Source organism: Vicia villosa, linkage group LG7 (assembly GCF_029867415.1).
Source record: "Vicia villosa cultivar HV-30 ecotype Madison, WI linkage group LG7, Vvil1.0, whole genome shotgun sequence".
Lineage (NCBI taxonomy): Eukaryota > Viridiplantae > Streptophyta > Magnoliopsida > Fabales > Fabaceae > Vicia > Vicia villosa.
In genome coordinates this window covers 26,096,882-26,119,376 of record NC_081186.1, presented here as the reverse complement: position 1 = coordinate 26,119,376, position 22,495 = coordinate 26,096,882, and the positions used below count along the sequence as shown (strand labels likewise).

The 22,495-nt window shown below is 31.8% G+C and overlaps 1 protein-coding gene and 1 long non-coding RNA gene across 2 annotated transcripts; both read left to right on the top strand.

Moving 5' to 3' along the window:
• Positions 1–763: 763 nt before the first annotated feature.
• LOC131620407 (uncharacterized) lies at positions 764–3,633 on the top strand. Its single transcript, XR_009289105.1, has 6 exons — positions 764–847; positions 963–1,029; positions 1,254–1,393; positions 2,022–2,654; positions 2,889–3,044; positions 3,563–3,633. It is a non-coding gene; the product is annotated as an uncharacterized LOC131620407 (long non-coding RNA).
• Positions 3,634–10,278: 6,645 nt separating this feature from the next.
• LOC131620406 (probable leucine-rich repeat receptor-like serine/threonine-protein kinase At3g14840) lies at positions 10,279–19,961 on the top strand. The gene is made up of 24 exons (XM_058891476.1): positions 10,279–10,764; positions 10,844–11,018; positions 12,543–12,614; positions 12,715–12,783; positions 12,931–13,002; positions 13,082–13,153; positions 13,261–13,332; positions 13,867–13,938; positions 14,037–14,108; positions 14,191–14,262; positions 14,437–14,508; positions 14,701–14,772; positions 14,992–15,054; positions 15,964–16,029; positions 16,120–16,155; positions 16,266–16,306; positions 16,436–16,812; positions 17,276–17,471; positions 17,557–17,703; positions 17,997–18,115; positions 18,232–18,442; positions 18,541–18,790; positions 18,975–19,125; positions 19,394–19,961. Exons 1-24 carry the CDS (start codon positions 10,674–10,676, stop codon positions 19,772–19,774), a joined length of 3,021 nt encoding a protein of 1,006 aa, XP_058747459.1. The 5' UTR covers positions 10,279–10,673; the 3' UTR covers positions 19,775–19,961.
• The last annotated feature ends 2,534 nt before the right edge of the window (positions 19,962–22,495 follow it).

The following is a 22,495-nucleotide window of genomic DNA, read 5'->3' as shown; positions in this document are numbered from 1 at the left end:
ATATTAAAATTTTACATAATGTAGGCAAGAGTATATATGAAAAAACAAATGAGTCATGTCAGCTTGTGTTACAGCCTAAAGCAATCCTCTTTCCAAATTCCAATTGCAAGATCCTAAATCATATAAGAATGTATATACGAGTCAAAAACTGAATGACTACCCTGGAACATCAGAATTCATCTCATACCCGAAAATCCAGTTGTTCTAAAGGTCAAATAAACCATACAACAAGCTCATATGACATAAGTCATCATTCAGTAGTATTTTAAAATAACAATGTATATGTAAAATAACAAGAGTTCTGGCATTTTTTATATTGGCTGGAAAGACTATATATGACACGGAAAGATACACAAGTTGGTTGGTAGTGTAGAATGCAGTAGATTCATAGAAGTTTTTCAAAATATCTAGAAGGTATATATAACTTCAACATTAATATGAAATTTCCATTTAACTTTCATAAGATTTCCTATTATACTATTTGTTTTCCTAAATTTCTTTTTTTTTCTTGCAGGATATCACAACCACTTTTTGTGTAAAAGAATATAGCAGGCTTCTAATCAACTACCTAACTAAGATTGAAACATACCACCAAACACCCTATATTACCCTTTAACTCAATTTTCATTTACACTAATTAATGTCCTTTTATGTAATTGACTAAATACACATTTGTTGTCCAATGAAAACCAAAGATTATGCCAAGTGGCAACTACATCCCATTTTCAATGGGGAGAGAGAAATTAAAACCCTACTTTTCCCTCTTCTTTTTCCCCTCTTCCTTTCTTCCCTGACGGTGGGAAGTGAAGCGCCACGGTAGTTCCGAGTTGTGTCCTCGATGGCGGTGGTACGTTATATTTTTCTTCTGTTTTTAACTTAGATCCACCTTACATCTTTAAAATCAAACAAACCCTTCATTTTTTCTGAATATTCAAACTCTCTGTGCCGATTTCATGAACCAGCTAAAGCACACAATTTTAGAGTGTTTGAAGTGGTTTCCGACAGTTTGTGGATCGGGAAAGAAGCAGTGTAAGATTCTTCAATGGATTTTGCGTTTTCTATGTGTACATCAACAAAAGATTATTCATTTAACATTTTTTTTACATTTAACAAAATATTCTACATCAACATTTATGCTTTATTCCATGCCAAACATGGTTTGCCTCAAAATGCTTTCTTCGAACCTTTACACATCTTTTCACATTTATTCAGTTTCATTCATTTTTTGTATTGTTCATTCATTCACGCTGCAGAAAGCATTACTGGCTGAATTAGGCGAAGGGGAGAAGAAGGTGTGTATGGCATTTTAAAGTGAGGGCTAGGTTATTAAGGCCACTTTTTAATCTATGTCTGGTGTGCTCTCTCTCTTCTGTTTTCTCTTCCTTGATCTAAGGTATATTCATATCCTACTGTTATCGTTTTTTCATTGGACATTGGACATGTTCATTTTAATTTTCAGACTGTTCCTGAAGAGTATACATCTGATTCTGTGTTGGCGGTAGTTGAGTTCTATTTTTATAATCTGTGTCCGTGGTAGTTGAGTTCTATTTTTATATTTTGTGTTGGTGGCAGTTGAAACTTGTAGAAATCGGAAAACATGATTCATTTCCATGTTAGTTGAGTTCTGTTTTTATAATGTGTTTCATACTTGTCATTCAAATATTTGTAGAATGTTCACTAAATGTAGTTTTGTTCTATTTTTATAATCTGATTCATGTCCATGGTAGTTGAGTTTTATTTTTATAATGTGTTTCTGACTTGTCATTCAAATATTTAAAACGTGTTTCATACATGTTTTTATAATGTAGTTTTGTTCTATTTTTTTAATCTGACTTCTATATGTTTTTTAAATGTTTCATACTTTCCCTTGATTTAGTCATATTCATCCCCAAATATTTGTAGAATCATGATTAACTCTGTTCAGAATCGAAATTAACTTGATTATGGTTTAGTGTTTTGGTTCAGCTTGTGTTTGCATTAACTCGAATCATGATTAATGTTTCATACTTTCTCTTTTTTAGATATAATTTTGTGATGGAACATGGCTAAGGATTAACAAGTTGGTCTGGTGGTTGCACCAAGCTGGCCTGCCCGCTCCAAGTTGCGAGTTGACCCACGGGGCTCATGCGAAGGTACATGTCTTGTGAGTCTTAGACAAGAGGGCATAGCGAGAGGCTGGTTTCACATGTATAATTTTGATGGTAATAACAGTTCATTGACATATAGAGGCATCAAAGTCTTTCAAGACATTACAGTATGACCCTCTTGAAGGTAATATTTTCTCTTTGTGATGCTAGCTCAGTGTTCTGCTACTCTTCCGAACAGTTATAAGGCGCTGATGCAGTCCGATTTTGGTTGTGATCTGGTTCTACCTGAAATTCCTTAAGCAGGTGCATGTTCTTAAAACAATTATTAATAAAGGTGGGAAGGTTGTAAAGGAGAGGTTGGTTTCCTTAGATTAATTGACAAATTGATGAATCACATGTTCTGAATGTGTCCTAATCAAGCCAATCCTTTGGGTGCTGTTCATAAGGAATGAGAACATTTTCCCTAATTTTTTCTTCAATGCATGTTTGATATTAATGTGTTGTTGCAGTCTGCGTTACAGTGCCTTGCACTCACCGGTCATTGCAAATAAGATAAAGTGTTTCAAGGTATTATTTTCAAAGAAAGAGTAAATATGTCATGTTTACTCTTTTTTTCTTCATTTATCCTGTGAAAAATAATTATGAATAAGATTCTATTAGATTGTTTTGATTTTAATGTTTTATTTCTGTGGATGTAGTTATGCATTTGTTGTATCAGAAAGTTAAATCAGTGATCCAAATATGTGCTGCAGTTTGCACTCCCTATTCTAATGTTCATCTGTTTGTATTTTCACTTCCCAGATTGAGAATTTGGGTCGCTGATTAAATTGTTCTATGTTGTGATTTCCTCAAGTGACTAAAGATGTGGAGTAATTGTCACTAGGAGCATTGAGTTCAAGGATAAAGTCAAGAACATTGGTGTCAGTCTTGTAAAGAATGTTGCTAATGCTGGTGAAGGTAAGTTGTTATATTTGACTTTTTTATATTTTCCATTTGTTAAATATTATTGTTATTTGATTGGATTTAATCACTTTCTCTACTCATTTTCTATTTTTTCTTAACATAAACATAATTGACCTAATACTAAAGTTGATTTATGTCTGTAGCAATGCTTAATGCCTTTTAAGTGTATTTATGTATTCTGTTTATCGAGATTTCTTTATACAAGAAACTATGGTTCTCCAAAATTAATAGAGGACTGTGTGACACTTACTACTGCCACTATTCCCACTAATAGAGGATTGTGCTTATAGTATTTGTAGTATGGCACAATGCATCTGTTTTGTAGCATGGCGCTGTTTTCTTTGTCATTTCCTTATCATGGGTTATAGTTGGATTTAAAATTTGTACCAAATTTGCATCAGTTTTGACTTCCTTGCATTATATGCACAATGCTTATCTATGAATTCTAATTAGATATTGGAATCCTTTTCTCAAATAAACTAATGTTACTCTCTACAAACATTGTTTTGCAGAATCAAATTGATGAACTATACAAGGAAGCATGGGAGCAATGTCATGAGCCATGTGATGCAAAATCCATTTGGTTTTATAAATATAGTATAGTTGTGTGTTAAAACAATCACTCTCAATGTAATTTTTGTCAGTTTAATTAATTAATAAGATCATTTCTAAGAAATATATATTTTTTGGAAAATAATATTGGATCTACTTGCTCATTCCATCATGTAAATTCAATAAGTATTAAAGGTGAATAAATATGCTATCTTTTGGACTTAATTTATATGTTAATCAGATTGTTTGGGTTTGTACGGTTTGAACAAATATCGAAGAATCACTTGCTAAGTAAATATGAAGTAAAATTTTAGAGTATTTTAGTGTGCTCTTAAAATTCACTACAAAAAACGCGCATGAATTGTGGGGGTTATTATTCAATTTTGAGGAGGTTTTTGACCTCCGCAAATTGTTTTGCGGGAGTTATAAAAACTGCCGCTTATACGTTTCCCAAAAATTATCTGCGGGAGTTCTAAGCAGCCGCTGGTATTCAAGCGAATAAACTGTGGCGGTTATTCTGTGGAGGTTAATAACCCCCGCAATATGTTAATAATATGTAAAAAAAAATGAATCATATTAATTAAACTTTTATATAAAAATAATAATGAAGAGTTATATTAATAAAATATACTTACATATAAAAAATACGATAAAGTAACAAATATATTTACATACATATGATAACTCAAGTACACACCAAGCCGTAGCACTCAATCTGAGAGCTATAAATTGAAAAAGCAATAAAGGATATTTAAATTAAAGTAGCTAAGCGAACAAGAGTTGTTCAAACAAAGATAAGAAGATTGTAAAGCCAGTGATTAATTAACACTGTTAACTCAACAAATGCAATCCGACACCACTCAACACATGTATACTTACTCCAATAAAACAGAATTCATAGTATCTCAAATTCAAGATCACCATAAAGAGAAAACTCATCAAGAAAGAAAAATTACTTGAGCAAAAGTGAGATCCCAAAAATTGATGTTACCTTCACATAAGAAGCCCTTTGTATCTTCTAAGTACATCATGCAAGCCTCCCATGCAAATAATTTTTCCAAGCTCTTAATCTCCTATATGATCTCAGGTGTCTCAATCTCCATCATACTTAAGAACTCTATCAATCTCAAACTTGCATCTTTTCTTAAGCTTTAAAAAAATATAATAATTTTTATTAATAAGTCAAATTATAATATTCGAACAAACAAAATAACAAGTTAGAATCTAACTTTTCACATCAAAGGCCATCGACATCATATTAAAAATTAGCTTACATAAAAGACCCATATTAAATAATACACCAAACTATGAAACCAAGTGAATTTAAGGTTGAATGATGTTCATCACTACTTCAGCATTTTAATCACATGAGAAATTAAGAACCATTATAAGAGCATGAAACAATGTCAATTATTTTAGCATACATAAATAACTTACTATATGAGACTATTTTTGGAAGGTGGAGGTTGACTAGATGAAGCACCCAATTGGATGTGACTAAGGAGTCACATGTTTTATTTGTTAACTCAGAAGTAAGGTAAGATCCCTACAACAGGCTCATAATTGATCAAGTCACTAGACTCTATCATAATGAGAGTCTTAAAATACCAAGTTACAAAGAATAAGAAGGTGGAGAGTCAATTTCCAATTACTAAACTCATCACACAACTAAATGACTAACTAGTATATTCCACTTTATAAATATGAAACACTATAGATGCACATCTGAAGAAGATAATTACAGAGAAAAATTCAAGCAGTATACCAAATTCTAGTGTCCAACAAAAAAGTTCTGGCATTGATACACCAAACTGATATACCAAAAAGTTCTGGCATTGATACATTGATTCCAATGAAAGTTTGACAAGTAATCCTATCACTCCATGTAAAGAAAAATAATAGAGTTATAATTTCATAAAATCAAATTCACTCATTAAAAGTTGCTTACATTATAAATTAATTGGGATATAGTAGATCAGCTATTTACACTTAAATGATCTTTGATTGATTGAAACAATCCGTGCTTACATCATTCAACATTTTTGAATGATGATAAAGAAAATTGAATACTACATTGGACAAACAATTTTTGACATCCACAAACAAGTGTTCATTGTAGACTATATAAAAGTAGAACAAAATGACAAATACACGTTTCCACATATTGCATATCAAATTCATGAAGGACTCAATAAAAAATCAGAAGAAGCTATTACAAATTTCAAAATACAGCAATGTTGTCTATCCTGGATTGCAGAAAATAGCAGTGTATTCAAATTTCTCTATGCTACAGTGTAGAGCCATAACACAAAAAAATGCACACTATAATTCTACTATAGCCATGACTTGATAGTACTACATTACAGAGTAAAAAAACATCGAGTTATGATTGCAACTTACATGAATACATTCTTCTCTCGTTAAACATTCATCGGGACAAACCACATGAAATGAAACAACCTATATCTTTATTTCCGGCTTTAAACCTTGACATATCAAATATATCTCTCGACGAAGGTCTGGTGGCTTTAGTTCTCAACGACGACGACTTCGTAAACAATGGTTTACAAATCTTGTTGATTTCTGCAAAGATATTAAACCAGTTCATTTTCAAACATATACATTACCAAATCAACTGACACAAGTTTGCCCAGGAAAAAATGAAACCACAATATCACCTTTTTCGTCTTCACTCTACAAAAGCTTGATAACAAGATGGCCTCCAACTCACAAGACTCCCTTGTCATCTAAACCGGACAGATCATCCTGTGGCTCCTCATCCTGAATATCAGCATCAAAATTACAAACAGAAGCAACCTTGCCAAAATCCAAATCTAAGGCTCACATCGTATCCCAATATGTATTTTTGAGATTCAAACATACCTATTAACTAAAAGAATCAACAATTCAACATTTTTAGTGAGTTTGTGAACTTCAAATTGTAACGATTTGTAACGATTAGATGAAAATTCAAATTAGTTTATATTTTTAAAATAGAAATTTTAATAAAGTTGAATTAATTTTAGGGTTCAAAGAGAAATTTGAAGAAATCAAATGAATTTTAGGGTTTCAAATTCAAATTTGAAGAAATCAAATGACTTTTAGGGTTTAAAATAGAAATTTAAAGAAAACAAGTTCTAATGAACAATAGAAACGTTGATGAGATATAGAAGGGATTACCGTACGCCGAAGAGGATGAAGAGATAAGAAGGTGCAGTGAATCAAGACATGTGAGCCGCGAATGACAGTAAGATTTCATTGTCGGGTGCGAGAGAGAAAACCGAACATGAAAATAAGAGTTGCGAGGAGAGTGAAGGGTTAGGGTTTCTAGAAGCACGAAGATGAAAATGAGAGGAGGCTAGAAAAAAACAGGGGAAGAAAAGTTTTATTAACTTTACTTAATTTTGCGGGGTTTTATTAAACCTCCCTAAAACAAATAAATATTTACTCTATCATTCGCTATTTAATTCAATTTGCGGGGATTCTTATAAACCTCCCCAAAACAGTCGCCACAATTAGGCGTAATTTTTGTAGTGATTGTATTTGTTAAAATTATAGTGAGAAAGTAAATTTTATTTGTTATCTGCAAACAAATTTAATAGTACACATATTCATTTGTATAAGAATAAACAAGTTTTTAAAAATTGAATTTTAAATGGTGTGCAAAGGAAAAGAGAATCGGAAGGGTCGTATGTTTAATCAACATTGAAATAGGAAATATTTTGTGTAATAATGTTTTGTGTAATACTCCAACAAAGTTTTGTGTAATAATGTGTGTGATTAATGTGTAATAAATGGCTAAAGTATTGTGTAACAATGAAGAAATCTACATGGCTAAAGTTTTGTGTAATAATGTCTGTAATTAGTGATGTATAGGGAATGATGGTTATAGTTTTGTGTAATAATATGCTCCCTCTTATTATTATTCTTTTCATTATTATAAATAAATATTATTTTTTTCAGATTTATTGAATAATAAATGTATCTATCTTTTATGTAGATCAGATATATTGTATGTAATTAGATAAATTCTTTGATACCCACGAATTTAAGTTGGGTACTGGTACTTTAGTGTAATTTGTGTTAAAATTTTAATTTATTTTAAAAATAAAATAAAATAAAAAGTGATGTAGCATTGAATCATAGTATTTGATTGGTTAAAGGTACCGGTATCCAACTAAACTAAGAGTATTGGAATGTTCACCGATGTAATTAATGTCAACTAAGCTAATTATGAAAAGATTTAAAATGGCAAAATGACAGACAAAGGCATGATAAATCCTTGGAAATAGGACATTAACCTAAAGCCCAAACCATCTATACATTTAACCCAAATTAGATTCATATATTATTTGAATACTTATAATAAAATACATAAAAAATAAGAAGAAGAAAAAAAAAGCTGAATGGGGAGAACTCCCTCCCAAATCTCTCATTCTCCTTTTTATTATTTACAAAGTTATAATATAAAAATAAAAAGAGAAAAAAAAATTGAATTTTGTAAACACAATAATCAATTCACGTGAAAATAGTATCCTCTTCCACACCATATTTTCAATCTCTCTTTCTAAATAATTATAATCACTTTTTTAAAAAAATAAACAATTACCAATTAATAATAAAAAATAAATGAAACATCATACCCTTTTTCTTACGTGAAACTCTATTTTTACGGGTCACTATCACCATAATACTTTTCTTATGTGAATTTTATCATTGAAATTCACTATTTTACGGGTCACTATCACTATAATACATTTTTTATGTGAATTTATCATTGAAACTCACTTCTTCCACGGGTCGTTATCACCATAATACCTTTTTGTCATTATATCTATATTATATTTTATAAATCTTAATTTAACATTTCTCATTCGAGTTTTCATACATTTTTTTATGCGTTTGCAATATATTATTCATCTTAAGATTTAAATTACCCGTGCGGACGCACGGGTCTTCTACTAGTTTAACTAATATTCTTTTGTTGTAGTTTCTTAAGTAAATTCCTTGATCAATACACAATCTTGCTGATATTGTATTCATGTTATTCATATCATGAACAAAATGCTACCCTAGAAAGTTTATACCCGTGCGGACGCACGGGTGTTTTACTAGTTTTATTTTTAAAAAAATAGAACTTGCATTAATTAATCAACATGTTTCTCCCAATATGTAATTTTTTTTATAAAGAAAACCATAGAAACGCTCAAAAGGAAAACTAATCTATAAGACCATTTACAATGGGGGGTTAAAAAAATTATTCAATAGTTGAATAGGTGCAATGAAGTGTTGAATAAAGAGTTCAAAGTGATGTGAATTAATATGTGTTGAAAATATTCAACATGTTGAATGAGAAAGTGTGGGCCCACATATATTACTTTGCAAAATTTTATTGGTTGTTGTGATTGTTTAAAATGGTGGGATTGGATGTTGAGTTTTATTAAACAAAATCATTGTAGTGAGTAAAAATTAAATGAGTGTTGAATTATTATGTGGAAGAAAGAGAAGATGATGTGGAAAATAAAAAGTGAAAAAAGAGGATGTTGAATATGCATACCATTGTACATAGCCTAAGTGAAAAACTATGTATGTATGTATGTATGTATGTATGTATGTATGGATGTATGGATGTATGTATGTATGTATGTATGTATGTATGTATGTATGTATGTATGTATGTATGTATGTATGTATGTATGTATGTATGTATGTATGTATGTATGTATGTATGTATGTATGTGTGTATGTATGTGTGTATGTGTATAGAACTATGGTGGTGAAAATTGAATCGAAGGTAAAATGATTTTTTGTTTGAATTTATGCTTACTCGCGCGGGACGCTGAAGGAAGTTTTTATGTTCGTGATATCTAGTAGTGTAGTATATGTGATCGAATCAGTGTATATTACAATTTGAAATTAATAATGGAAAATTGTGAGTTGACTTAGGATCAGTTATCAAAGTTGGTTATTTTAGAGGAAAATTTTTGGAGGGTTGCGTCTATATTTTAAAATGTGTGATTGATCATGCATATTTTTTTACTATTGTACTTAGACAATTCTATAATTTAATTTATTATTTTTACTATTTTAGTGTGTTTTTCTATTTAAGTTTATTTCTACCTTTAATTTAAATTCGTACTTTATTTTTCAGTTTAAACGGTAAATTGATATCTTCTTAGTGTGCAAACCATAACTTGAACTATAGGAATCGAATTGACGTATTCTAATATTTTTTTGAAAGCTAAGATGATAAGCTACAACTTTCATGTTGATGTTGAAGCGATATCGGAATCGAAATCGAACCGAAACTAAAAATGAAAAATATTTGGAACAAATTTATTTTTTAAAATTAAAAAATAGTTTACTGCTTCGGTTTCTAAAAAATTGTCTTTTAACGATTCGAAATTTCGAAACGGCATACCAAACCAATGATTTTGGTTCGGTTTGGTTCTTAGTAAATTGAAACAGTTCGGTTCAATTCGAATGATTTTTTACTATAATTTAATTTGATTCTGTTTAATTTTATCAAAAACTGTACCATGAAACCCCAATTTAATTGTTTTAAACATTACACATGTCATAGCTATAAGAAGTGTGAGATTAAATCTACCCGTTTAAATTCAATATAATGAAGTGTTGGAGATTGCAATAAAGATTAAACAATATGGAAATTCCAACACACATGAAAATAAAGTTGATGATGAATCTCACACTGAAATTATATTTTTTGAGAGTTGTTAGTTGATATGTTTACCGGTTAAAATTATACTAATTTAAAGTTAGTGTAAGTTATAACTATTGAGAAATGGAAATGTCAAGCAACTTTTAACTATTGATGTTCAAGGTCGGCTGACAAAAAGCGAAATGATAAGTGTTTGTCAATTGTCATATCCACCAACCATTCAGCCGAGTTTATCATTCAACTAGTAAATTACTAGTGATTTGCATTTCTCCAAACTACTTTCCCACCATTTTTATTAGTTACACAAACATTCATACATTTTTCTCCACTTGTTCCCAAATAGAGAAAGGGATTTCAGCTACTGTGGGTTACCTTATTCATTAGTAACAATGACTTTGTTTTTCTTCTTCTCTCTCTTTTTACTCCTTCCTTTCTTCTTTGATTCATTTTCTCTAGGAGCCACTCTTCAGCAAGATGAAGGTGTACATATTGATATCATGTATTTAAAGCAACAATGAATTGGGTGATGTTGTTCTAATCTTTTGTTTAATTATTTCAGTGAAAGCTCTGATAGACATAGGTAAAACACTTGGGAAGAAAGATTGGGACTTCAGTGTAGATCCATGTAGTGGACGAAACAACTGGATATCGTCAACTCAATTACAAGGTTCTGAAAATGCTGTTACTTGCAATTGCTCTTTTCAAAATAACACTCTCTGCCATGTTGTTAGCGTGTACGCACACTCTTCCTCTTTCTTACTCTCCATTATCTATATTATTATTATTATTTTTTTAATTTTGTTAATGTATGTAGTATTTTATTTATATTCAGTTAGTATTTTTTATAGAGACTAAAACATATTTAACTCATATATCAAAACAAATTCTTATCAAATCACTTTCATTAGTTCACCAAATATATTTTTTGTAAGCAAACAAAATTATAATAAATAAAAAAATTGAAACATAAAACGTGACCAACAACCACGTATATTATTTTTTAATTGTTATTTTTAAACTTTTTTTATATATATAAAAAAAGGTGACGTCTAAGATGAACCATTAAATAGGTAGTTTACCGTGAATCACTTTTATTAACCATTAGATTTATTTAAAATATAATCAAAGGTGTAAATCAATTCAAATAAAGAAGAGCACACATATACGTTTCAACTTAGAATCCTGCCCCCTCACCCTGTTTCACTCATTCATCTTCATCTCTCCAGCGGTAACCAACTGTTTTGGTGTTGATAATTTCAAATACAATCACAAATTATAAAAGTATGTCTAGCCAAAATTTTCTTATTTTTGTCTTGTCAATATCTTGTAAGACAACATTATAGGATGAATCATATATCCAGGAATTAATTTTGATACACAAAGCTTTTGAACTAAGAATTAAAAGTGACAAAGAACCGCGCATTGATAATTGTTTTTTCTTCATTAAACTTTTCAAAGAAGTCATTTCCAATGTCTACAATGCTTTTTCCACAGTTTTTGTTTCTAAGATTCATTATATATAAAGAACATGATTATAATTAATTTGTAATTTGATCACTTTCTAAGTTTTAAATAGATTTCATGAAAACTCCATGATAGAACAAAACTTAAAGTCCATCTTTCAGAAATCCCCATTTTTGAAATACCCATAATTTATTGGGTGACAGACTAACAAAGCACAAATAATTTTAAATGTGACTGAGTTTAAAATTCCCATAATTTATTGGGTGAAAGATTGACAAGTTTATAAGATCTTGGCCAAGTAATTTTAGTTTTTTTTTTAAACAATATTAGGTCAAAATTAGAGAAAAGAAGAAGATACACGTAATCTAGTGTATTTAGTGTATAATATGATTTACAAACTAGATTAATCTAATGGTTATTAGATAATGTTTAAAGTGCCTCACTCATGAGGGATTTGCTTAATGACTCATGTTAGAATTCACCATAAAAAAAAACTAATTATTATGGTTACTTTTTATATAATATTTGATTTTTTCCTCTAAAATAAATAATTAGAGATAATTTTGACAAAAATGAAATTAATGTGACAATTTAAAAAGAAAAAAAAAATTATTCTAAATTTCACAGAAATTTAGAATAGAAAAGAAAGAAGAGTAGAGAAGTAATAACCAACGTTGAGAAGAGGGGATTCCTCCCTGTTGATTCTAAGACATACGATCGTAAAAAAACCACCTTCATACAATTATTTTTAAGTTTTGACCTCTAACAAAATTAATGGTGTAATGGGCTTACAGTGTCCTCAAAGCACAAAACCTTTCCGGTACTCTTCCACCTGATTTTGTGAGGTTGCCTTTTCTCCAAGAAATGTATGTCACACTCAAAACTTATACTCTTTTTAATTATAAGGTTTTTTTTTGTTAACTTTTATCGTATTATTTGATGATTTCTTATTTGTTTTTGGTACAGTGACCTTACACTCAACTATCTTAATGGTACAATTCCTAAAGAATGGGCTACATTAAGTCTTGTAAACATGTAATACATATGGTTCTTTCTCTCTTATGCTTGTTCTTTAGTTTTTTCCAAATCATGTATGTGTGCATTATAATTTGAGACTATTAAGTGGGTTTCGTTTTATATTTCTTACCCCATTTTTTTTATTCGTATTTTGTTTTGGTTCAGTTCCTTGAATGGAAATCGTCTATCTGGTTCAATTCCAAGGGAGTTTGGAAACATCATCACTCTTAAAAGCTTGTAAGTATTTTGTATAAGAATTTTTCCCATTTCAATTATTTGTTGTAAAATTGTGAGAAACTTTACTTTAACTGGATAGGGTATTGGAGTCCAATCAATTATCTAGAAATCTTCCTCCTGAACTCGGGAGTCTTCCCCGGCTTGAAAGACTGTAAGCCTTTCATATGATTTTTGTTAAATGACACCGGTCTAGCGATGCTATTGTGATTGATATTTGATGCATGTTAATTGACTTCAATTTATTCTTTGGTGCTGCAGGCTTCTTTCCTCTAACAACTTCACTGGAGTGTTGCCTGCAACATTTGCAAATCTCACTGCATTGAAGCAATTGTAAGTATCTTACTTTAATTAATGCTAGATTTCATTGCTATGTAGCACCAACACTTTAAAATGAAAGCATGTGCATTTGATAGGACACCTAGGCTTATTCTAGAAGAAAGTGGGGCAAGCGGAAGTTAGCCAGTGAGGTGTCATGAGCCATGTGATGCTGTGAGTGAGACGAATGGGGGACGAAGAGAGGCATTCTGATATATTGTTAGATTTGGTTAGGAGAGTTTTCTGTGGTCAGGGCCATTGTGCTCGGGTAGGAGTGTTACACTCAGGTTTATCTTTCTGTTCTGTATAGCTTCATGCTCAATCATTTCCATAAATAATATTGAATTTCCTTTCTTCCATTAAATTTGTGAGTTCCATCAGTGTCCAAATATCTGATACTCCCATGACATTGACACTTGTGGTAACATTCAATCACTTTCGTATTCTCAATTTACTTCTGAGTATCTATGTGTTAATGCCTATGCTTCGTAGCTGCATTGTGTTATAACTTCCAAGTCGATAATTACCTATATTTGTTGCTTAATGCAGTCGAATTGGTGACAGTCAATTCTCTGGTGCCATACCCAACTTTATACAGAGCTGGAAAAATCTTGAGATGCTGTGTGATTCTTTTTCTCCTCTCCTGTCACAAACTTTAGTTTCTGTTAAGTTGTTTTACTATTTTGTTGTTATTTTATTTGAAGCAATTGTATTCACAGGGTGATCCGAGGGAGTGGTTTGAGCGGGCCAATTCCTTCTGGAATTTCATTTTTGAAAAACCTCACAGACTTGTAAGTATGACGCGCACATGTTTTAGAGCATTCTTTTTCTTTGTGATTAACTGATTAACTATGATTAAAATGTGATACCCAGGGTTATTACTGACTTGAATGGACCTGATTCACCATTTCCACAACTTGAAAATATGTCAAAGCTGTCAAAATTGTAAGTTAACTAAACTACTCTCGTTATATTTATTATTCTTATCGCTGATTTAATATACTCAATCAAGCTTTGTTTTTGAGTAGGCTACATACATCAAACCATATCGTATCGTCCTATCATAAAATAAGGATTAATTGCTGCAAAAATATTTATATATAGTCTAACTGTTTCTAGAGTGTTGAGAAGTTGCTATATCATTGGAGCAATGCCTAAAGATCTTGGAAAGTTGACTAATCTGAAAGTAATGTAAGTACTGTTATACTTCTTTCCATTTTGTTTGATTGATGTAATGATAACTCAAATTTTATTTCAGACTTTTTAAACACGCTTAAGAACTATGACATGCTTCTTTTGTTCACCACATAATAGTGAACTATATTTCATGTCGAATTTTTTACTCTTTCTCTAAAAATAACTTATTCTGAATATCCCTTTCAGAGACCTCAGCAACAACAAATTGAGTGGACCGATCCCTGAGAGCTTCGGTGATCTACAGAACATGTATTTGCTGTAAGAATTTTTTTTGCTGCTTCTGCTTGAGAACTTATAATTGTGGATACTACATTCTAGTTTTTCTTTGTATCTGGGTGTGTTAATTTTATATCACTTGAAAGGTATGAATTCTGGAAAGATTAAATTGAGCTGCTTTCCTTGGAGATATATCAGTAATGATGTAACAACTATTTATTTGAATTCTATGGATTAACTTTTTAATGTTGATTTCATTAGATTTTTATCTGGGAATCAGTTGGCGGGGTCGCTGCCTGACTGGATAGATAAACCAGACTCTGTGTAAGTGGTCTCTTTTTATGCTACTTAATAAAATGTGAAATTTCTCTGTTTTTTCATTTTTAAGAACTGTGTAGCTTTAGCTTCATGAGGTTAGCATTTTGTATTCAATAGAAAAAAAGTTAACACCATTCATGTCTTTACTATAAACAGATAAAAATGTGAAGGTGTTTAGATATTTTTAAAGAATAAAAATCAAATTAGCATTGAACCATTCAATTTGGTTTTATATTTGTATATTTAGAGTTAGGAAAAAAAGACATAGCAGTGGAAATTTCTATGAATCTTATTTATAATAAGAACTGAGTTGTATACTTTACAGCTGTAGTACAAATATATAAAATTAGCAAATTTTAGTTTTAGTCTCTGTAAAAACATACCGTTGGTTTTAATCACGGTCTTTAAAAAAGGTCCATTATTGCGATTCAAACTGTGACAAAACGGTATTGACATTTTTACTTTACAACAGAGTGAAAATAAAATCACACTGAAATAGTCACGACGAAATGCTGTTACAACAGCGGTGAAACACTGTTACAGCTATGACATAATGACATTCATAAAAATAGACAGAATCCCGTGTTTTAGTACGTATTTGAACATAAATTACATAACTTCATCTCTTTTTAGCTTTTTCTCACTCTCTAAACTTGAGATTTGTTCTCTCACCTCTGGTTGTCTCTTTGTATGATTCATTGTTTCGTTAGGTCCATTTACTTTTAACATCTTATGATAGTGGAAAACAAATTAGTTTAAATTATTATACATTATATGATAATACAAATAGTTTTAATGCAGTGGCTCATCATCTAAGATTCTTAAACATATTGTATGAATGAACTAGCAATTTCCAAAATTGATCTGTTGCATCATCATCTAAGATCCTGAAACAATTGTTTAATCTTTATGCAGAGATCTGTCATATAATAACTTCAATATAACAAACTTTGAGCAGCAGGCTTGTCAACAAGGAACTGTGTAAGAGTCCTCACTTATGCAGCTTTTCACTTAATATACTTTGTTTTGTAATTTTATGACGCGACCCGAGTCAATTCCCATATGCCACAGGAACTTGTTTGCATCTTATTTGAAGGGAAACAGCTTGTAAGTTTTTTCTTTCTCTAGTAATAAATAATTACCTATTTAGTTGTAAATAAATTGTATATGTTTCTGAGTGCTAACTTGTTCTCCCCTACTATTTAAAATCTTCTCAGAGGAAATATTTCATGTTTGGAAAACTATCAATGTCCTAAAAGTAAGCTTACTTTTCATGGATTTCCTATAAACTGTTGATCATTATTTTAAAAGAAAAAAATACCAATTATCCTTATATAACACTGATTGATTCCTCAAGCAGTTGCTAACCTATTTCTTCTTTTCCAAGCTTGGTACTCTCTCTATATAAATTGTGGTGGAAAGAGCGTAACATATGGAAATAAGACATATGATGATGATTCAAATGACATGGGACAAGCAAGGTATCGTCAAATTGGAACAAACTGGGCACTTATAACTTCGGGTCATTTCTTTGATAGCGGCCGCGCTGACTACTACAAATGGTCTAATGCAACTAAGCTTTCTGTCGTCGACGATCCTGAACTTTACATGGATGCGCGTGTTTCTCCAAATTATCTAACTTATTATGGATTCTGCCTTGGAAATGGAAACTACACTGTGAATCTCCATTTCGCAGAAATAATGTTCAGCGATGATAAAACATTTAGCAGCATTGGAAGACGTGTATTTGACATCTACATCCAGGTGTATGTTTGTTTCATTTTACTACATGATACCAACCAAATTTTCTTAAAACCAAATTAGAAAATAAATTCAATACTTTATGTTAAGAGTCCCACATCGGACAATATATGGCCTGAACATGTCCTTATAAGTGGGGGCAATCCTCACCCTATAAGCCGGTTTTGTAGGGTTGAGTTAGGCCTAACCACACTTCTTAACATGGTATCAAGAGCCTCGTTTAAGATCCGGTGGGCCACCTTCTATGGTTTCCGCTATCGGGCCACCCGCCATTTATTTCCACGCTCCAGTTGTCTAGTCCTGGGCGTGAGGGGGTGTGTTAAGAGTCCCACATCGGACAATATATGGCCTGAACATGTCCTTATAAGTGGGGGCAATCCTCACCCTATAAGCCGGTTTTGTAGGGTTGAGTTAGGCCTAACCACACTTCTTAACACTTTATATTTAAAGGATTTATATATGGCAGAGAAAGTTAGTGGAGAAGGATTTTGATATTGCAAAAGAAGCAGGTGGAGTTGGTAAGGCAGTCATTAAAAGTTTTACTGCCGAGGTGACTAGTAATGCATTGGAGATCCGCTTATATTGGGCTGGGAAAGGAACAACTACTATCCCATTTGGATCAGTATATGGGCCTCTTATATCAGCTATATCAGTTGATCCTGGTTAGTTGTATTTTCCAAGATTTTATATTGTCTTCGATCACCTTTGTTGTCCATATAAAATCTAATGCACATATTAATCATGCAGACTTTACACCCCCGTCGGAAAATAATAGTAGCATACCTGTAGGAGTTGTGGCTGCCATTGTGGTTGCAGGAGCAATTGTTATCATCTTTGTAATTGGCATAATGTGGTGGAAGGGATGTTTAACACAAAAGTGTTTAGGAGGGATAGGTAATCAATGAGAAATTACTTCGACTGTAAATAATAGAACCGTTTGAATGAAATTATGGAAATGTTGTGCACACTAATGGGATTTGGCACGTGATGGATATGAATTGATTGTTTGAGTTTGAGACCTATTGTTAGTTATCTAATTATTTGACCTTCCTTCCTGCATAAACAATTTGCTAACTTCACTTAAATTATAGGATTCAGACGGTGAACAAAGTTATAGTAACGATTTCTAAAAAGTTCTATTTACATAATAAAAGATATCTCTGATATTGTTTACGTTGTATTTCCAGGGAAAAAGAGTCTTGCTTCTCAAGGTGGCTTATTCACCTTACGGCAAATCAAAGTAGCAACAAACAACTTTGATGAATCCTTCAAGATTGGAGAAGGAGGATTTGGTCCGGTTTACAAGGTCTATTCTGTACAATTTGATATTATTGTTTGGTCATCACATGTTCTGTGTTCTGAGCTCAATAATAAGTTGTAATTGGGTTAATCATAAGTTTTGTATTGTTCCATACAATGCAGGGTGTTCTTCCGGGTGGCACAATAGTAGCGATTAAGCAGCTATCTTCTAAATCAACACAAGGATCTCGAGAATTTATTAATGAGATAGGCATGATTTCTACGTTACAACACCCTAATCTTGTCAAGCTCTATGGCTTCTGTATGGAGGATGATCAGTTGTTGCTGATATATGAATACATGGAAAACAATAGCCTTGCTCATGCTTTATTTGGTAATTATTTAGTTTCTGTATCTGTAATCATTTATAATCTTCAACATTTCACATATATGATCACCAATAAAATGATATTGTTGTCGAATTTCAATTAGCCAAGAAAGAAGACCTAGAAAATCGTCAATCAAGATTGGACTGGAAAACCAGGATGAGGATTTGTATTGGTATATCTAAAGGTTTAGCTTACCTTCACGGAGAGTCGAAAATAAAGATCATTCATAGGGACATCAAGGCCACTAATGTATTGCTAGATAAAGACCTCAACCCCAAGATATCTGATTTTGGTTTGGCAAAGCTCAATGAAGATGACAAAACCCACATGAACACAAGAGTAGCTGGCACTTAGTGAGTTCCCATACTTGATACTATCTTGTTATGATCTTTATTGAGTTTCCATACTTGAGAAAAAGAGTAATTGTGAAAATTGAAATCCTTGCCAAATATAAGTTGATCAACTTGTGGTTGATATAAAAGCAGTTAAATTAAACAGATATATAACTACTGTATTTGATTTATCTTCATGTTGCAGTGGATACATGGCTCCTGAGTATGCGATGCATGGCTATTTGACGGAGAGAGTAGATGTTTATAGTTTTGGAATTGTTGTGTTGGAAATTGTTAGCGGAACCAACAACACTGTTAGCCATCCCCAGGAGGAATGTTTCTCTCTTCTTGATTGGGTAACTTATCTAGAATCATATGATTTCAGCATACTATTTATTTTCATCTTTTGATAAAACACCATTGAATGAAAAAAATTTATTTAAAAATTCAACATGCCAGTTATGAAAACTGCTATGATGTCTGAAATTGAAGTCATCATTCAATTACTGTATTTTGTTAAACTATGGTGCTTGGCAAGGCAAATGTGAAGAAATCTTTCTTCACAAAATCTCCAAGCTACTAAAACTATCAAAATTTCAAAATAACTGAATTGTACATTAACAGGTACACCTCTTGAAGGAAAAAGATAATCTAATGGAGCTCGTTGATCGGAGATTGGGTGAAGACTTCAAGAAAGATGAGGTAACGACAATGATCAATGTGGCTCTTTTATGCACGAGTTTTTCTCCGTCGCTCAGGCCCTCCATGTCTTCAGTAGTAAGCATGCTTGAAGGAAGAACAAATGTTCAAGAAGTAGTGGCAGAATCAACTGAGGTATTGGATGATAAGAAGTATAAGGTGATGCAACAATACTACAAACAGAGAGGAGAAAGTAGCACAAGTGAAGCTCAAAGCATAGGAACAGATGAATCTAATGCCCTTATTTATGGTACAGATTCTTCATACTGGGAACCAAGAAATCAGCAAAACTATAAAACTATGTAACATTCTTTAGTGGGTAAGGGTGTTAAATTGTTCCTGGGTATTGAACTTTTGACCTCAATTTACACTATAGTCTAAAGAAATTAGGCTTTTGAAAATTTATACATAATAATGAAGCGTTGTTTTTTTGGTATAAGCTATGTTCGTATTAAAATAATTGATTCATACTAACTAAAAACATTTATAAGTAGAAGAATTTTTTTTTCTTAAATATTCTTATTCTGAATTGATGTATTTATCTTTATAATAAATGCAGAGTATAAGATATTGAATTGCAAATAGTGTTAATTAAATATTTTGAGAGAGAGAGAGAGGGAGGAGTATATGCACCAGCATTTTATACTGTTAAAAGGTTGCCATTAGCAGACTGAAACATTGTGGCTGTTTTCAATTTTGTTGTTTTTCAATTTTGAAAATGTTGCCATTGAAAAAATTACCGAGTTGACCTGTGGACTAAGTTCTCCTTAAGACGTTTTGTGACACTGCCTAAAGTTATGTAAAACAGTCACTCAACCACGCCGCCTCCTGGATAAAACAGTCAAGTTCTATATTGTACGCCTACTACTTGCACGGTAGATAATTGGTCTAAAAATACATCATCTGATGGTACAAAGTCCAGTTGGTGATGGTGTTAAAACCACTCTTAGTATCTGGTATACAGACCTGTAGTAATTTCTCAAACAAGGAGAAATTCAAATAATTCTTCTAAAAGAATTCAATAATGGTCATTTGACCACTTAAAATAAATTCTCATACAAGTGAAATTCAAATAATTCTCCAAAGAAAATTAACAAATTAATATTTGTAATTTCTCAGTTCAAACGAGGAGAAATTAACATAGTTCTCTAAAGAGAATTCAAGAAAATATTCAAAAAATTCAACGAGTAAAAAGAAAGGGGGAGAAATTGGCGCTTCGATAATTCAAAAGACGTAGAGTTATGAAAGTGAGGAAGGAAAAACTCAATAGAAGTTTTTTTTGTGTGTTTTGGAATGAAACAAGGAATTTCCTTATATAATGAAGTGAACTTGTTAAGATATCTCACATAAACAATGTGAGACTAAGAAATTATTTTCAAGGCCTCAGGTTGTTGTTCAGTGGGTTGGAAGTCAAACTGTCCCACAAGATGAAAGTCAACATAAAAAAAATCCATTTTAGAGAGAGATGTGCGATGTATAAATCAATATAGATATAAGGGACCACGAATAAAACCCTAGACATCAAACAAGCTACATTACATTATGCTACACTACCCTGCCAATACAGACAATCTAAACACCCGCCTACAATCTCTAAAATGAAAACCACAAAATTAGGAAAAACGACACATACCTCAATCGTTAAAATGCTTCGCTTATGCGTTCCTCTCCTTCGAATCCCTCTTCTCCCTTCTTCGTTCCTACTTGCGTATCTCTCCTCATTCGTGCCCGAGTTCCCCTCGTTCCATCTACGCCCATCCTTGTTTAGGGATTCATAGTCTTCGTCACTCCTTCCATTTCCTAGTTTGGGATTTAAGGATTTCACATCTCTCCTTCCATTATGCAGTTTAAAACAAAAGTGATTTTAGAGAATTACTTAATGGTAAATAAAAAACCAGTCCATGTCATCAACGTTACAACCATCTCACAAATGTTAATGTCAAATATTCATTTTTAGAATGATTTTTTTTTTTAAAAAAAGTTAAAGGTGTAGGCGTTAGGTAACTTAAAGGAGTGACTTGTTAATATTTTTTTAAAAATCAATCTTTAACAATTAAATAACTTAAAAGATTCCTAATGTAATTTGTAACACCCCAAATCTACCCAATAAAATATACGGAAAAATCAGAGTATAAATTTCAAAAAAGTTCATTTGAGGTATCACATATTCGTCATTCAAAAACAATTACGGCTTATTTGCCTTCACATAGACACATAACACAAGAATTTAAAACGATAATTAGATCATTACTAAAAATCACTTGTTCAAATTTAATAATTAACTCGTAGCGGAATCAACAAACTTCATAAATATTCAAATCAAGTCATAGCCTCTTTGCATGGAAACTTTAAGTTACAATTTAAACCAAAACAATATAAAAATTCAGCAAAAGAAATAATAATTTAAACAATCGTTTTATCCCCCCCCCCCCGAGTGCTACGTATCAGAGCAAGACACCAACTCGAATAACAGCCACTAAAACTTCATAAAGATGCTTCGCATTCACAGCTACACTTAAGTACCTGTCCATTTCCCATGGTAGGGAAACATCATTCAGAAAGGGTGAGATATCTACCAATATAAACAAACGCATGATAAGCAATATATTATAATTAAATCGTACAAAATTATCACGTTACAGCTTTCAGACAACAGTTATAATAACAAGTAAATGAACCGTTATAATAACAAAAATCAACAACAACAACAACATATTACTAGTTATAACAACTATTTCTCATCTTCCAGACAATACCTGTCACAACACGTCATTAGTATAACAACTTATAATTACAACTTCACATTATCACAATTCAACAACAACTCAAGTCACATCACGTCAAAATTAAATCACACTCATGCCACATATAATGAGACTCTAACAAATACACATGCATGTGGTACCCAGGGCTTCAGCCCCATCGCCAATTGTCAGTTAATAGAGGCATCAAAAACAGGCATAAGCCTTCGTCGCTGTTTTGCCAATCCAGGTCTTCGCCAAGAATGCATATGTGTATGAATGCAAC

Bases quoted from the DNA above. Each gene is read 5' to 3' on its own strand.
- LOC131620406 (XM_058891476.1), top strand. From the start codon at position 10,674: ATGACTTTGTTTTTCTTCTTCTCTCTCTTTTTACTCCTTCCTTTCTTC. The intron at 12,784-12,930 runs GTAATACATATG...GTTTTGGTTCAG, and splicing joins ACATTAAGTCTTGTAAACAT to TTCCTTGAATGGAAATCGTC. The intron at 16,307-16,435 runs GTAAGCTTACTT...TTCTTTTCCAAG, and splicing joins AAACTATCAATGTCCTAAAA to CTTGGTACTCTCTCTATATA.